The sequence below is a fragment of the Oncorhynchus mykiss genome, chromosome 11 (genome assembly GCF_013265735.2).
Source record: "Oncorhynchus mykiss isolate Arlee chromosome 11, USDA_OmykA_1.1, whole genome shotgun sequence".
NCBI classification, from domain to species: domain Eukaryota; kingdom Metazoa; phylum Chordata; class Actinopteri; order Salmoniformes; family Salmonidae; genus Oncorhynchus; species Oncorhynchus mykiss.
Genome location: NC_048575.1, coordinates 77,223,711 through 77,240,308, shown reverse-complemented (window position 1 = coordinate 77,240,308; position 16,598 = coordinate 77,223,711). Strand labels below are relative to the sequence as shown.

The 16,598-nt window shown below is 40.8% G+C and overlaps 1 protein-coding gene across 1 annotated transcript in view; it reads right to left on the bottom strand.

Annotated features, from left to right (window-relative positions):
• Nucleotides 1-10: 10 nt before the first annotated feature.
• The window catches only part of fam169aa (family with sequence similarity 169 member Aa), a 39,928-nt gene continuing 23,340 nt past the window's right edge, over nucleotides 11-16,598 (bottom strand). Inside the window, exons 2-9 of the mRNA XM_036936347.1 lie at nucleotides 12,422-12,558; nucleotides 8,947-9,046; nucleotides 7,490-7,575; nucleotides 7,039-7,210; nucleotides 4,718-4,897; nucleotides 4,283-4,405; nucleotides 4,005-4,138; nucleotides 11-115 (exon numbers count right to left, since the gene is read on the bottom strand). Of these exons, the coding sequence (XP_036792242.1) occupies nucleotides 11-115; nucleotides 4,005-4,138; nucleotides 4,283-4,405; nucleotides 4,718-4,897; nucleotides 7,039-7,210; nucleotides 7,490-7,575; nucleotides 8,947-9,046; nucleotides 12,422-12,556 (1,035 nt within the window). The 5' untranslated portion in view covers nucleotides 12,557-12,558. The remainder of the gene's footprint in view (nucleotides 116-4,004; nucleotides 4,139-4,282; nucleotides 4,406-4,717; nucleotides 4,898-7,038; nucleotides 7,211-7,489; nucleotides 7,576-8,946; nucleotides 9,047-12,421; nucleotides 12,559-16,598) is intronic.

The window sequence follows — 16,598 nt, the reverse complement described above, 5'->3', positions numbered from 1 at the left end:
CAAATTGGCATTAGGAAGAGAAGTCTATTGTTAGATTTTGTATGTTATCGCGAAGATCCAGTAAATGAATCAACCAATACTTGCCTTTTGGCACCCTGACCAGTGTAACTTCCTCCTATGAACAGAGAAATGTGATTGTAGACCATGTGTTAAGAGTGAATAAGGTATCATTTTATGAAAGAAAAACGTAATTCCATTGTACACATTGATGTAGTGGTACAAAAAAATATATATATATATATATATATGTGGGTTAACTCGGATCGCCGGACGCAGTAGAAAACTCCCTATAAATGCACTTTTTCCCCAAAAGGTGGGTAAACTGTCTTGTAAAAAAAAAAGTGGGTAAACTGAGTTTACTATGCGTTTACCCTCCACTACACTAATTGAATTGTACATAAGTAAATAATACAATACAAAAATTCATACTGAACAAAATACAGAATATATCACAATATTGTTTTTAAAAGATAAGGATGCCACCCAGTTTGCTCACTATCGCCTTATCTTTGATAAACACTGATATTAAACTGTTTTGGTTTTTTTGTCGTCCCATCTCGAGATTTAATTACCGGAAACTGGTCCACACGGACCCAAGCGGGTTTTTAAAAAGCGTTTATCCCTGGATAACCTCTGACTGTTACATATCTTAGATGCTTCATCAGAAACAACTGTATTATCTCTTAATGCTTTTTGATAGACTAGAATAGACATATCTCTTGTCTGTCTTGGAACATATGAGTGAGTATTGGTTCCAATTTCATTAGTAGGATCAGAATTCTATATGCCAATCCCTCAGCCATGGTTAATAACAAGCAATATCTGCTCTGCTCTGTTCAGAACCACTAGAAGCAGCAGAGAAGGCAATCCAATTTCACCTTTGCTATTCTTATTATCCCCATGCCCAGGCAATTCCTCAATCAAAGGAAATAACACCAATGTACAGATCACTTCATCTCATTATACGCAGACAATATTTGACTATATCTCTACTGGCGCAGGATGCTATACCATATTTGACTATATCTCTACTGGCGCAGGATGCTATACCGTATTTGACTATATCTCTACTGGCGCAGGATGCTATACCATATTTGACTATATCTCTACTGGCGCAGGATGCTATACCGTATTTGACTATATCTCTACTGGCGCAGGATGCTATACCATATTTGACTATATCTCTACTGGTGCAGGATGCTATACCATATTTGACTATATCTCTACTGGTGCAGGATGCTATACCATATTTGACTGTATCTCTACTGGTGCAGGATGCTATACTGTATTCGACTATACCCCACCTGGCACAGGGTGCTGTACCGAATTTGACTATATCTCTACTGGCGCAGGGTGCTGAGTTGAGGTATGGAACTGTTGTTTTTACTCTACCCTCTATAACGGCATTTGAATGTTTGGTTTGTTAAATGTGATACACAACTATGGCGCGTATAATGTCAGTTTTTATACTTTACTCCATTTGCTACTTGAGTCATCTCTCTCCCTCTTGCTGCTGCATGCCTACTACAAACCACAGCAAGCCCTGCCTCCTGTCACTCAAGGGGAGAGAAGTTGTTCGACCACGGAGTCACGAGTACCTTCTTGCCTTCTTGCCATTCACTCTGCATGGTCAGTCGGATGCAACGATGCTGTCACGCCTGCTCCCACTCTTCCCCCCCAGCGCTCAAGGGCACCAGGCTGCCCTGCATTACGCACTCCTGCCACCATCATTACGCACACCTGCCTTCCCTCGTTATGCCCATCAGCAAATTATTGGACTCACCTGGACTCAATCACCTGTTTGTTACCTCCCCTATATGTGTCAGTTCCCCAGCTCTGTTCCCCACTGCTGTACTGCTTGTCTTACGTCTGTGTTTTACCAGTTCTGACACTGTTCCTGTCCTGTTTTCATGTCGGTTCCGATTAAACGTTGACTCCCTGTACCTGCTTCTCTTCTCCAGCGTCATTCCTTACAGATGCTAGTTTGTCTTTTCTTTCTTTTCATTGTCCTGTCAAACAACAATGTATTCTACGTGCTTCTATAGAATTAGAACAATCATTCTATTTTCATGATTCCAACAGTAAAATACTGTAAAATATTGTGATATGTCCATATCGCCCAGCCCTAATCTCTTTCTTCAAATCAATTGAATCAGACCTCAGTAGATGGAATAATATCCCAGTTTCTTTAACCGGCAGAATATCTATTGTCAAAATGAATATATTGCCACGACTGAATTTCTGTAGTTCAATGCTTCCCATTGCTTCCCCTTCTGGCTGTTGGGATAAAATTCATAGTGCGGTTTAAAAAATGTATATGACAAGGTAAACGATCCCGGATAAAATGAACAAATTTACAAAGAGGGAAAGATGTACAGTAGGAGGACTATCATCCACCAAACTTTTAATTATATTTCCAGTCACACTTTTGGATCCCCCCCAATGGTTCTTTACCAATATCATGAACAATAACTATTTGAGAACGTTCCAAGATTTGAAAGATACATGCACATTACCAGGAAACTTATTTTGTTCTATATTTACAGGTCAGCTATGCTGTCTCTTTGGAAACCCAACTACCAAACCATCCAAAGATGGGCTTTACAAATCAACTATCTGGGCTCCCCAAAAGGACTGATCACTATAATATATAAACAACTTTTGTATTTGCTCATATTCTGAGATAGCCATTAAAACAATATGGTCCACATATCTAATTGAATCTGAAAAACCCTTCAACTGGAACAGAATCTGGAAAAACATGACCTTGGCATCCAGTAATCCAAACCATCAACCTATACTACCTATTCTGGGGCAAAGGTACAAAATTAATTTAGAAATGCATTGATTTAGGCCTCCCGAGTGGTGCAGCGGTCTAAGGCACTGCATTGCAGTGCTTGAGGCGTCACTACAGACTGTGGTTTGATCCCTGGTCTGTAGTGAGCAGTTCATGATCCAAGGGTAGCAACACATACATTATGTGATTTCAATCTGGCTCTCCTTTCTGTTTTGTTTTATACTGTTCAATCCAACTTCAAACAAAAAAAATAAGAATTTTCATGAATTTCTGCATTTCATGCACTTTTGTTATCATTTCCACACTGTGCTACACAGGGCTGCATGATATGGGCAAACAAATATAGGCCTAGGTAATTGTGAACTGTTGGAATCATGGAAATAGAGTGATTATTCTAATTCTATAGTTTGAATATAGTGGGCAACACCTTGAATACATTGTTGTTTGACATGACAATGAATGAATTAGCCAATTATTGACATGGTAGGAACCAAATTGTTGGTCTGTGTTTCCACATGACCGTAATTAGATGTTGCTTTACATGTTTTCTTACCTCATGTAGCTAGCTAACATTTTCATGCTTTGCCTATTTCTCTTTGACTTAGAAGACACTGCTGTATAAACAAAATGCTTATCTATGCCTACACCAGCGTTGGTACAGGGCTGTATTAGATAGCTGTGTTTACTCTGACTCTAAGTACATTTAGCAAGCCAGCTAATTAGCATTAGGCTAACAATATTTATTTTAGACACAACTTGCTAATAAAAGACAAACTAGCAGTAAAAAAAAACAAATTAATAGTGTAATTATAGAACACATGTCACCAACATCTTGTTGCATCTATCCGACCATGCATACTGACTGCGCTGCAGAGTGAACTGCAAGGAGGTGCTTGTGACTCCATGGTTGAGCATCTGTTCTCTCCTTGAGTGACAGGGGGCAGGGCTTGGTGTGGGAAGTGGCGTGCAGCAGGAGAAGAGGGAGAAAGACGACTCGAGTAGCAAAACGGAGTCAACTATAAAAGCTGACATTACACATGCTGGAGTTGCATATCACATTTAACAAACTAAACATTGAAATAACATTATAGGAGTTATAATGAAAACCCAAAACGGTCCGTGCATCAATACCAATACAAAGTAAAACGGTATACCGCCCATCCCTACTTATTTACTTTAAATCTATTGTTAGATTTATAAAACATACCACAATTTCAACGGTGTACTCCATGGCTTCCTGTTCCTGTAAGTGTGAAGTCACTTCCTCCATAACCACCTTGTTTTCAACCACGTCACGGTTCACTACAGAGTGCTCCGTAAAAGACAAGTTCTTGGATAAGGCTGAGGGAAGAAATTCCATTGTTTTGTTGAGAATTGTCTATGTTTAAGGCATATAACGAGGAGTCAATCTAGCCACCTAAATACAGAAATCAAGACACTTAGGGGACGTGCACATCTTCCATTTGAAATCTGTGATAAACATACTGCTCATGGCCATGGCCTGGATCTTGTTGGCTATGTTGGTCCTCTGGCTGGGTCCTCCAACACTCTCCACTTCCCACAGTAGGTCTCTGTGGGCTGGGTACAGGCTCAGATACTTCCCACACACTGGAGAACAATACAGAGCAGTTGTTAGGAAAGTGGACTTGTATTGTAGGCTGATGGCCGCAAGTTAGGGAAGTCTGGGAATTCTGGAATGTTAGGGAAGTCTGGGACGTTAGGGAAGTCAGGGAAGTGTGGGACGTTAGGGAAGTCTGAGAAGTGTGGAACGTTAGGGAAGTCTGGGACGTTAGGGAAGTCTGGGACGTTAGGGAAGTCTGGGACGTTAGGGAAGTCTGGGAAGTCTGGGACGTTTTGAGATCTCTCAACCACCCTTGCATTTCTCTGTGTGAACAACTAGTAGAAAAGGTTGATGATTACCTTTGTACATAGCTTTTGAAAGGGGGTATCTCAACCCAAGGTATTCCTCTTTGAAACTGTCAACAAAGTTCTCCAGCATCTGGAGACCCAGACCGTTGCCACGGTGACACTTCCTGACGAATATGGAATCCATGACAGGAATGTGATAGCATTGGGTTACGAAGGAACTGCACAAGCTGCCTATAGGGAAAACAAATGGAGATGACGTGTCAAGATAGCCAGACATACAGTATGTATAGAAGTACAGACAGCATACATACAGTTGGTGGTATTGTTACAGTTATCCTGTGTGTGTACTTCTTTTCTCTCCTTATCCCCTCCTCACAGGTGGCAATCATCATTCCCTAATCAGTCACCAATCAGTCGCTAATCAGAAGACACACCTCCTATTTCATTACCCTATCACATTCCCTTTCCCTTGGTTTAAAAACCCTGTCAGTTGTTTTCTCTAAAGCGCAACCTCTCTGTCATGTAATTGCTCTGTAAATTTCACTTTTGTTTTAGCACCTGCATATCACTTTGTCCCCACCTGTGAGTATTGTTATTTTGTTGTGGTGTTTGTTTGCTGGTGGGAAAAGGGGGAACCAAGACAAGTTGCCCATGGGCATACACTACCTGTAGGACTACTTTGTCTAAGAACACTAGGTAGAACTGGGCGGGCCACCCATTACTTTTGGTTAGTTAGTTAGCTGTAGGCTAGTCTAGCTTAGGGGTGTTTTTGGATATGTGTTTCTTTCCTTGGGTCCAGCTCAGCACCTTCCTGCCCCCCCTTTACCGTGTGTTTTCAAATAAACCCTGAGTGTTTGACGGTAATTAAGTTGTCTGTGGGTTTTTTTTTTGTTTGCGCTGTTACTTTGTCACTATTACACTTTGCATGAGTTATGTTACGGGTCTCGTTACCATCCCCCCCCCCCCCCCCCCCCCCAGACTGCTGGGCCAAAGGGATTCGTAATGGGTGTAGTGTTTTTATTTATTTTATTTTTTTATTTTTTAGGTGAGGGGGGGGCCTTTTAATTAAATTGTCAGTTCTCAATCAAAGGTTGTACCGACAGATGTAACCTATTGAATAGGTCTATGCATAAAATGCATCCTCCAATTGCAACCGCTTTCTATTCCCACACCGATTGCCAGCAGAAAATGTTATATTCTTAATGCCCTCAAACACCAAGTTAGGCATACCTCATTTCAAAATAGGCTGTCATCACTGTCAATTGTGAATGATAATTCTTCATGTTTTACCGGTGAAAATGATTCACTTTTCTTTTAGGCCTATTTAGTGTCAATCAAAACAGGCCTGATTAGTGTTGCACGCTATTGAGGTTTGGCCACATGAGTTATGTGGTTCTGTTATTGAAAATAGGCCAACTAATGAATCATTGATCTTGCGAGATAATGATTCGGCTTTTGAACTTTACTAAAGGAGCGTGATTGTGAGAAGTGGTGATCTTCTACTTGTAATAATACTAAGTGAGTATGACTATTAGACGTAGGCAGCAGATCTTGTTGAGGGTTATTTTTTTAAGCGATTTGAGCGTCCTTTAAATGGTGGTTAGAGGACAACACCATTAACCAAGTGTCCTGTCCCAGAATGCAGTGTGGGTCACATTGTTCTGGGTTCCACTGCACAAGAGGTGGTCCATGGAGTTTTTATAAACATCAAGGCAGACACATGGTGAATTTGGATCCTAGATCTCGTTGGTGTGATAAGGTTCATGCAGGGAATCAGTTTGTCTGCATACGCTATAGAGTGAGGTACGTTTCTGTAAGCCAAGCACTCAGAGTAGGGCAAGTGATCTCTAAGTCCATAACAAATTGTTTTTGAAGAGAAGACATTTTTAGAAACTGACCTCTAGCATAGATATTTACAGTATTTAGTATGCCATTCTATCGTTTTGATTGAATTGGAGTGGTAATGAAGTGTAATTTATTTAGAGTTGATCAGAGTGCATTTTCCAGAAATATCTCTACCAGCTCCATGTATGTAGCGCCGTTCCCACGGGCTACAGCAGCACTACAGCCCTGCATGCAGTACGTGCGTAGCCAATGTTCACTTCTCATAGATATTTCTGTGAGTTAAGCATTCTGTTATACAACGCGCACACGATCTTCAGTATCTGAAATTCATTATTAACGGTCAACCATAGTTATGGTGCTGTTAAATAAACTAACACTTAAAGCACAACCTCAGTGCTACCATGTAATATCGCATAAGTGATGAGGATTCTAGCCTAAGATGGGTGCCATGCATCACCCAAGAAGGTGGTACTTAGTGGATGTGGCTGATGGTTAATTACTCACAACCAATAAAAGCTGTTTCGTACCTGAAGGTTTGACTGAGTAGAAGCCGACAGCCTGTCCGTCTTTCCAAAGGATCTTGGCGTAGTCGTTCTCTCCGTGGCAGAGGAAAGGTAGTTCGCCTGAACTAATCTCCTTGGCTCTGTACACCACACGGTTCAAAACGTACAGAACTATCCGCTCCCCTATGGACTCCACCTGAAGATAAACACAACCATGTCAGCACCACTAAGTGTCTCTTAATTCACTGACCCATACTGTCACATTCTTCAATAAGATATGATCAAATAAACCCACAATTTTATTTTTTATCGATCTTGGATACATCTTATTTTCAAACTTTAACTTTTATAATTGTAACTTTTACAACAATAGTGAAAACGGATGCACGTGCTATTTCGTCTCTCTACAACCGGGTCGTCTAATTCCAACAAACAGCAGTTATTTTGTTTTCAAAGGAGAGGCAACTAATCATACCTCCACAGCTCCATCTTTGGCAGAGTTTGCTGTTTTTAAGATATTCTCCAGTGACCACCATTGATCCAACAGGTACAGCCCCACCGCTAAGAGAAAATATACAAACAGTAGATAAATACAACATATCAACTATATATAAACTCCTTTTAAACTTTTGGGGTGGCAGGTAGCCTAGTGGTTAGAGCATTGGGCCTGTAACCAAAAGGTTGCTAGTTCAAATCCCGGAGCTAACAAGCTAAAAATCTGTTCTGCCCCTGAACAGGCAGTTAACCCACTGTTCCTAGGCCGTCAAAGAAAATAAGAATTTGTTCTTAACTTACTTGCCTAGTTAAATAAATATATATATAAAATGGTTAATTATTCAATTTGGTAAATAGTCCACAATTATTTGCACCCTTGATAAAGATGTGCAAAAGTGTGTAAAATGAAAAAAATATCATTATTTGTCCTAACGCAATTGCTCAGAAAAATAGCTTTGGTTAAAAAAAGTTCATTGGCACCACTTTTCAATACCTCACCTTGCAAGGAGCCTTATTCTAAAATGTTTTGAGGTTGGAGAACACATTGGGAGGGATCTTATACCTTGACATCCTTTGTCTGTGCTTATGGACTGCCCTCTTCAATTCAAACCACAGGTTTTCAATGAGGTTCAAGTCCGGAGACTGAGATGGCCAAATGTTGATTTTTGTGGTCAATTAACCATTTTATTTGTGGATTTTTATGTGTTGCTTAGGATTATTGTATTGCTGGAAGATCCACTTGCTGCCAAGTTTCAGCCTCCTGGCAGAGCCAACCAGGTTTTTGGCTAAAATGTCCTGGTACTGGGTAAAGTTCAACAAGGGCCCCAGGACCAGTGGAAGCCCCATAACATCAAAGATCCACCACCATATTAAACCGTAGGTAATGGGGTTATTTTCTACCTATGCATCCTTCTTTCAACATGAAACCCATCACTGGTGTGCATTGCCAAAGAGCTGTATTTTCATGTCATCTGATCATAGCGATGGTTCCAATCCCATTGCCGTTTAGCAAACACCCAAGGCGTTTACATTTTGTTGCATGATAGGAAAATAGCGCTATTTGGCCACACACACCAGTGGTGGGTTTGGCGTTGAAAGAAGACTGTGATAAGCATAATGTGTCTCCGTACCTACTGTTTAATATGGTGGTGGATCTTTTTGATGTTATGGGCCTATTTTGCTCAGTATTTTTGCTCCTCCTTATTCGTCAAGGGTGCCAATAATTGTGGACCTGTGTGTGTGTATGTATATATATGACGTGTTGTTCCTGAAGACACACAACATAGATTGGGTCATTACACAATTATTTGTTAGGAGAGAAGATTTGAACAAACCATGTTTAAAACTAAACTAGCCCAGTTTAACCATGAGCAGTCTCCATTTTGTGTCAACACCAGCAACCCTTTCCCCATAAAACAGTGTGAGTCACTCAGTCACCTGTAAACTGGTCCTGTTGGGAGAACAGGGCGAGGACTTTCTGTCTCATGTTGTCTCCATATAGAGGAACGAAACCCACATTGGAAAGACCAATGGGCACCTGGGAGAGGACATGAGCACAAGGTCAAAGTTCAACCATTAGCTTATAGTATCAATGTGACAGAATATTTTAAATTACATTAATTATATCATATTATATTTGCCAGACCAAAGAGCAACTCCTGTCCCTGAATGTCTACAGCTGGTTTCCCCTGGTTTCAAGACAACATACCCAAGAGGACATGGTCCCAAGAAACAAAGTGATCTTCTGTTGAATCTGACAATTAACCTTGATGGTTGTACAGTCGTCTCAAATAAAACTGTGAAGGACCTCGGCGTTACTCTGGACCCTGATCTCTCTTTTGACGAACATATCAAGACTGTTTCAAGGACAGCTTTTATTCCATCTACGTAACATTGCAAAAATCAAACTTTCTGTCCAAAAATGATGCAGAATCTAACGCTTTTGTCACTTCCAGATTAGACTACTACAATGCTCCACTTTCCGGCTACCCGGATAAAGCACTGAATACATTTCAGTTAGTGATAAACACGGCTGCTAGAATCTTGACTAGAACCCAAAAAATCTATCATATTACTCCAGCGCTAGCCTCCCTACACTGGCTTCCTGTTAAGGCAAGGGCTGATTAAGGTTTTACTGCTAACCTACAAAGCATTACAGGGCTTACTCCTACCTATTTCTCTGATTTGGTCCTGCCGTACTTACCTACACGTACGCTACGGTCACAAGAAGCAGGCCTCTTTATTGTTCCTAGAATTTCTAAGTAAACAGCTGGAGGCAGGGCTTTCTCCCACAGAGCTCCATTTTTATGGAATGGTCTGCCTACCCATGTGAGAGACGCAGACTCGGTCTCAACCTTTAAGTTATTATTGAAGACTCATCTCTTCAGTAGGTCCTATGATTGAGTGGAGTCTGGCCCAGGAGTGTGAAGGTGAACGGAAAGGCACTGGAGTGACAAACCGCCCTTGCTGTCTCTTCCTGGCCGGTTCCCCTGTCTGCACTGGGGTTCTCTGCCTCTGACCCTATTATGGGGGCTGAGTCACTGGCTTACTGGTGCTCTTCCATGCCGTCCCTAGGAGGGGTGTGTCACTTAAGTGGGTTGAGTCACTGACGTGATCTTCCTGTCCGGGTTGGTGCCCCTCTTGGGTTCATGCCGTGGGGGAGATCTTCGTGGGCTATACTCAGCCTTGTCTCGGTATTAAGTTGGTGTTTTGAAGATATCCCTCTGGTGGTGTGGGAGCTGTGCCTTGGCAAAGGGGGTGGGGTTATATCCTGCCTGGTTGGCCCTGTCCGAGGGTATCGTCGGAAGGGGCCACAGTGTCCCCCGACCCCTCCTGTCTCAGCCTCCAGTATTTATGCTGCAATAGTTTGTCTCGGGGGCTAGGGTCAGTCTGTTATATTTGGAGTATTTCTCCTGTCTTATCAAGTGTCCTTTGTGAATTTTAGTATGCTCCCTCTAATCTGTCTCTTTCTCTCTCTCTGAGGATCTGAGCCCTCGGACCACGCCTCAGGACTACCTGGCCTGATGACTCCTTGTTGTCCCCAATCCACCTGGTCGTGCTGCTGCTCTAGTTTCAACAGTTCTGCCTGCGGCTATGGAATCCTGACCTGTTCACCGGACGTGCTACCTGTCCCAGACCTGTTGTTTTCGACTCTCTCTCTCTACCGCACCTGCTGTCTGATCAGCTAAGAAAAGCCAATTGACATTTACTCCTGAGGTGCTGACCTGTTGCTCCCTCTACAACCACTGTGATTATTATTATTTAACCCTGCTGGTCATCTATGCACGTTATCTATGTATATTATAATCTCCACCCGGCACAGTCAGATGAGGACTGGCCCCCCCTTCAGAGCCTGGTTCCTCTCTAGGTTTCTTCCTAGGTTCCTGCCTTTCTAGGGAGTTTTTCCTAGCCACTGTGTTTTTACATCTGCATTGCTTGCTGTTTGGGGTTTTAAGCTGGGTTTCTGTACAGAACTTTGACATTAGCTGATGTTAAAAAAGAAAAAGGGAAAAAAAAGGGCTTTTATAAATACATTTGATTCGATGTTGTGCAGCACTGGATCCAAGCTTCTCACCCACAGCACATTACTTTGTTGTGGCTATGGAATTGTTAGCTAGCTAGCTTTAACTGTAAAATAACTGTGTAGTGCCATGTGTTATCTGTTTAATCTGGTTTAGTTACCTGTGTTAGAGTGAGGGTTTATTTACCTGTGTAGAGTGTGACAGAGTGAGGATAAAGACTGAAGAACAGCTTATATCTCAAGGCCATCAGACTGCTTAACAGCCATCACTAACTCAGAGGCTGCTGCCTACATGGAGACCCAATCACTGGCCACTTTAACAAATGGGTCACTTTAAACAATGCCACTTTAATAATGTTTACATATCTTACATTATTCATATATGTATATACCGTATTTTATACCATCTATTGCATCTTGCCTATGCCGCTCGGCCATCGCTCATCCATATATTTATATGTACATATTCTCATTCAGCCCTTTTGTGTATACGGTAGTTGTTGTGAATTTGTTAGATTACTTGTTAGATATTACTACACTGTCGGAACCAGAAGCACAAGCATTTCGCTACACTCGCATTAACATCTGCTAACCATGTGTATGTGACCAATAACATCTGCTAACCATGTGTATGTGACCAATAACATCTGCTAACCATGTGTATGTGACCAATAACATCTGCTAACCATGTGTATGTGACCAATAACATCTGCTAACCATGTGTATGTGACCAATAACATCTGCATGTGACCAATAACATCTGCTAACCATGTGTATGTGACCAATAACATCTGCCAACCATGTGTATGTGACCAATAACATCTGCCAACCATGTGTATGTGACCAATAACATCTGCCAACCATGTGTATGTGACCAATAACATCTGCTAACCATGTGTATGTGACCAATAACATCTGCATGTGACCAATAACATCTGCTAACCATGTGTATGTGACCAATAACATCTGCCAACCATGTGTATGTGACCAATAACATCTGCCAACCATGTGTATGTGACCAATAACATCTGCCAACCATGTGTATGTGACCAATAACATCTGCTAACCATGTGTATGTGACCAATAACATCTGCTAACCATGTGTATGTGACCAATAACATCTGCTAACCCTGTGTATGTGACCAATAACATCTGCTAACCCTGTGTATGTGACCAATAACATCTGCTAACCCTGTGTATGTGACCAATAACATCTGCTAACCCTGTGTATGTGACCAATAACATCTGCTAACCCTGTGTATGTGACCAATAACATCTGCTAACCCTGTGTATGTGACCAATAACATCTGCTAACCATGTCTGTGACCAATCAAATTTGACTTGATTTGATATTTACCTGTGTAGAGTGTGGCAGAGTGAGGGTCTATTTACCTGTGTGTTGTTTGCGAGGGTGAGGTGTTGGGGTGAGTCAAGGGGGCTGTGGAGAAGGCTGTTCATGTAGTCCTGGGCTGATCTCTCCAGGATCTCTTGGCTCACGCTGACCAGGCCGTCCACAGGGAACTCCATCCCTACAGGAACACAGAGCACTCCGTTCACAGACAAGCAGTGTGTAGACGACACACACACATTTTTTCCTTTTTATATAATCCTACATTTCACATGTGACGTGTCGTTGTCATGGGACTGGGGGACTTTGAAAAAGGCAGTGACACAGGCATGATGCTTATTTTGGGAGTACACTAGTTCAACTGTTTGGAACTGAGCAATAAGCCCTTTTCATATATGCAGGTTTCAGATTGACATGCAGCTCTAATGGTATCAGGCAGTACAGGGAATCATTGACGTGACCTGCCTCCATCCCTGCAGGCATAAACAGTGTGCCAGTGTGCAAAACATGCTCTTTCCATGACACAGCCTGACCAGATGAATCCAAGTGAAAGCTATGATCCCTTATTAAATCCACTTCAAATCAGTGTAGATAAAGGGGAGGAGACAGGTTAACCTGTTAGATCTCTAGGGGCGCTATTTCATTTTTGGATAAAAAACGTTCCCGTTTTAAGCGCGATATTTTGTCACGAAAAGATGCTCGACTATGCATATTCAGAATCTGCAAAGATTTTGTCTGTAAGTGCCCCAGAACTCATTCTACAGGCGAAACCAAGATGATGCATCAACCAGGAATTAGCAGAATTTCTGAAGCTCTGTTTTCCATTGTCTCCTTATATGGCTGTGATTGCGCAAGGAATGAGCCTACACTTTCTGTCGTTCGCCCAAGGTCTTAGCAGCATTGTGACGTATTTGTAGGCATATCATTGGAAGATTGACCATAAGAGACTACATTTTCCAAGTGTCCGCCTGGTGTCCTGCGTGGAATTCGGTGCGCAATTGCCAGCTGCTTTTACTTTACCATTTGATTCAGGGGAGAAACCATGTGTCCAAGGACGATGTATCAATGAAGAGATATGTGAAAAACACCTTGATGATTGATTCTAAACAACGTTTGCCATGTTTTCAGTCGATATTATGGAGTTAATTTGGAAAAAAGTTCGCGTTTTGAGGACTGAATTTTCAGGGGTTTTTTTGGTAGCCAAATGTGATGTATAAAACGGAGCTATTTCTAATACACAAAGAATCTTTTTGGAAAAACTGAGCATCTGCTATCTAACTGAGAGTATCCTCATTGAAAACATCAGAAGTTCTTCAAAGGTAAATGATTTTATTTGAAGGCTTTTATGTTTTTGTTGAAATGTTGCGTGCTGGATGCTAACGCTAAATGCTAACGCTAAATGCTAACGCTAAATGCTAACGCTAAATGCTAACGCTAGCTAGCTACTTTTACACAAATGATTGTTTTCCTATGGTTGAGAAGCATATTTTGAAAATCTGAGATGACAGTGTTGTTTACAAAAGGTTAAGCTTGAGAGATGGCATATTTATTTCATTTCATTTGCGATTTTCATGAATAGTTAACGTTGTGTTATGCTAATGAGCTTGCTGATAGATTTACACAATCCTGGATACAGGGGTTTTTTCATAGCTAAACGTGACGCAGAAAACGGAGCGATTTGTCCTAAACAAATAATCTTTCAGGAAAAACTGAACATTTGCTATCTGAGAGTATCCTCATTGAAAACATCTGAAGTTCTTCAAAGGTAAATGATTTTATTTGAATGCTTTTCTGTTTTTTTGTGTAAATGTTGCCAGCTGAATGCTAATGCTAAATGCTACGTTAGCCATCAGTACTGTTACACAAATGCTTGTTTTGCAATGGTTGAGAAGCATATTTTGAAAATCTGAGATGACAGTGTTGTTAACAAAAGGCTAAGCTTGAGAGCTAGCATATTTATTTCATTTCATTTGCGATTTTCATGAATAGTTAACGTTGCGTTATGGTAATGAGCTTGAGTCTGTATTCACGATCCCGGATCCGGGATGGGGAGATCAGAAAGGTTAAAGAAGGATTTTTGCAACACTGCTGGGTTAAAGAAGGAACTGCAACGCTGCTGGGTTTTTCAAACTCAACAGTTTCCCTGTGTGTATCGAATGGTCCACCACCTAAAGGACATCCAGCCGACTTGACACAACTGTGGGAAGCTTTCGACACCTTGTAGTCCCCAAAGCACACGCGTCCCTGGGTCGCTCCTCTTTTCAGTTCGCTGCAGCTAGCGACTGGAACGAGCTGCAACACAGTCCAACTGGATAGTTTTATCTCCATCTCTTCATTCAAAGACTCAATCATGGACACTCTTACAGACAGTTGTGGCTGCTTTACGTGATGTATTGTTGTCTCTACCTTCTTGCCCTTTGTGCTGTTGTCTGTGCCCAATAATGTTTGCACCATGTTGTGCTGCTACCCTGTTGTTGTCATGTTATGTTGCTACCATGCTGTGTTTTCATGTGTTGCTGCCTTGCTATGTTGTCTTAGGTCTCTCTTTATGTAGTGTTATCTCTCTTGTCGTGATGTGTGTTTTGTCATATCTATATATATATATTTTTTTTTTTTTTATCCCAGCCCCCGTGTTGGCCTTTTGGTAGGCCGTCATTGTAAATAAGAATTTGTTCTTAACTGACTTGCCTAGTTAAATAAAATGTGTCCATGCCTCGACGAATTGAGGCTGTTCTGAGGGCAAAATGGAGTGCAACTAAATATTAGGAAATAGTTCCTGTTTTGTACACTTAGTGTACACTTAAAGACTACAGAGCTGTGGTTCTAAAAACAATATCTCCCAAAGTGCAAGAGAATCAAGTAGGCCTTTGGTGGATGAGCTGATGTAGCTCCAACAAGCTGATCGTTTAATTCTTACTACTTATTGACTAGCAGTTCGCAGACAAGACTGTGACAGATCTTCAGAAAGTCACTGCAGTTTTGGGCCTTTCACAACAAAAGGAATGCAGTCATCTGTGTATTCTCTAACATTTGTATTATAACATTCTATTTTGTAATTAAATGATGTGCTGTTATCTTTTCTTTTTTTTTTATTACATTAGTCTATTGAAGTCTATTATAATAATTATATTAGTCTAATGAATTTCTCATGACCATCTGAACAGCCCAAAGTAGATTACGTTATTAGGACAATAGCATTTTGGAACAAAGAAAACATATCTCTACCACCAGCCTTGATCATTCAGTTTGTATATTGTATATAGGGTACATTCAAACAATAGTCTAGACTAGTGTGGTTTCATCTACGCAGGGAAGGAGCAGATTACTCTTCTACTGAGCTGTCATTGTCATCGAATCTAATCCACTTGTCACAACAAATACCAATAATCCTGCTTTGATCTTTCATGCTTACGTGTGTGTGTGTGTGTGTGTGTCCAACTAATGGGCGGTCAAGGTCATTTCAGCTTCATATAGACAACAGAAGAGAAAGTAAATAGACAGTAGATACTAGAGTCACGTTGACTTGGACTTGAGTCTGACTCAAGTCACACATTTGATGATTTGAGTCTAGATATAAAATAACTTGACTTGACATGGACTTGAGACTGATGACTTTAACTGATCTGGCCAGGTTTTGTAATGTTTTACTTGAACATTGTTTATTCATACTATGTCATGTATTCTCAGTGAATTACGTGAGGTTTTTCCCCTCCTGTTCGGAGAAATTAGCCATTGATGTAGCTTACATTTCCCCCATTTAATTAGTCTTAAGGCCAGGCAAAACTGAAATTACGTTTTTACCGATTTAGACTTTTAACAAATACATTTAAAAACTTTATGAAAATGTATATTTTCTTTAGTTTGTCATACTACCGTCATCAACATTTTCATGAATTTCAACCACTTTAAAATGCAGCAATAATTTCAAAGCTCATGACATTAAATTACACATAATTTAGAAGACCATTTCATAGAGAATGTTAAAACTGGACTATGTTTATATGTTTAGTAACTATCTTTGAAGAGATTGGGTCTAGATATCTAATTTACATACAGTACATTTACATAATGGCAAATAAAAGTATGTGAACCCTTACAATTTCTGCATAAATTAGTCATCAATTTTGATCTTCATCTTAGTCACAACAATAGACAAACACAGTGTGTTTTAAACTAATAACACACAAATAATTGTATTTTTCTTGTCTATATTGAATACCT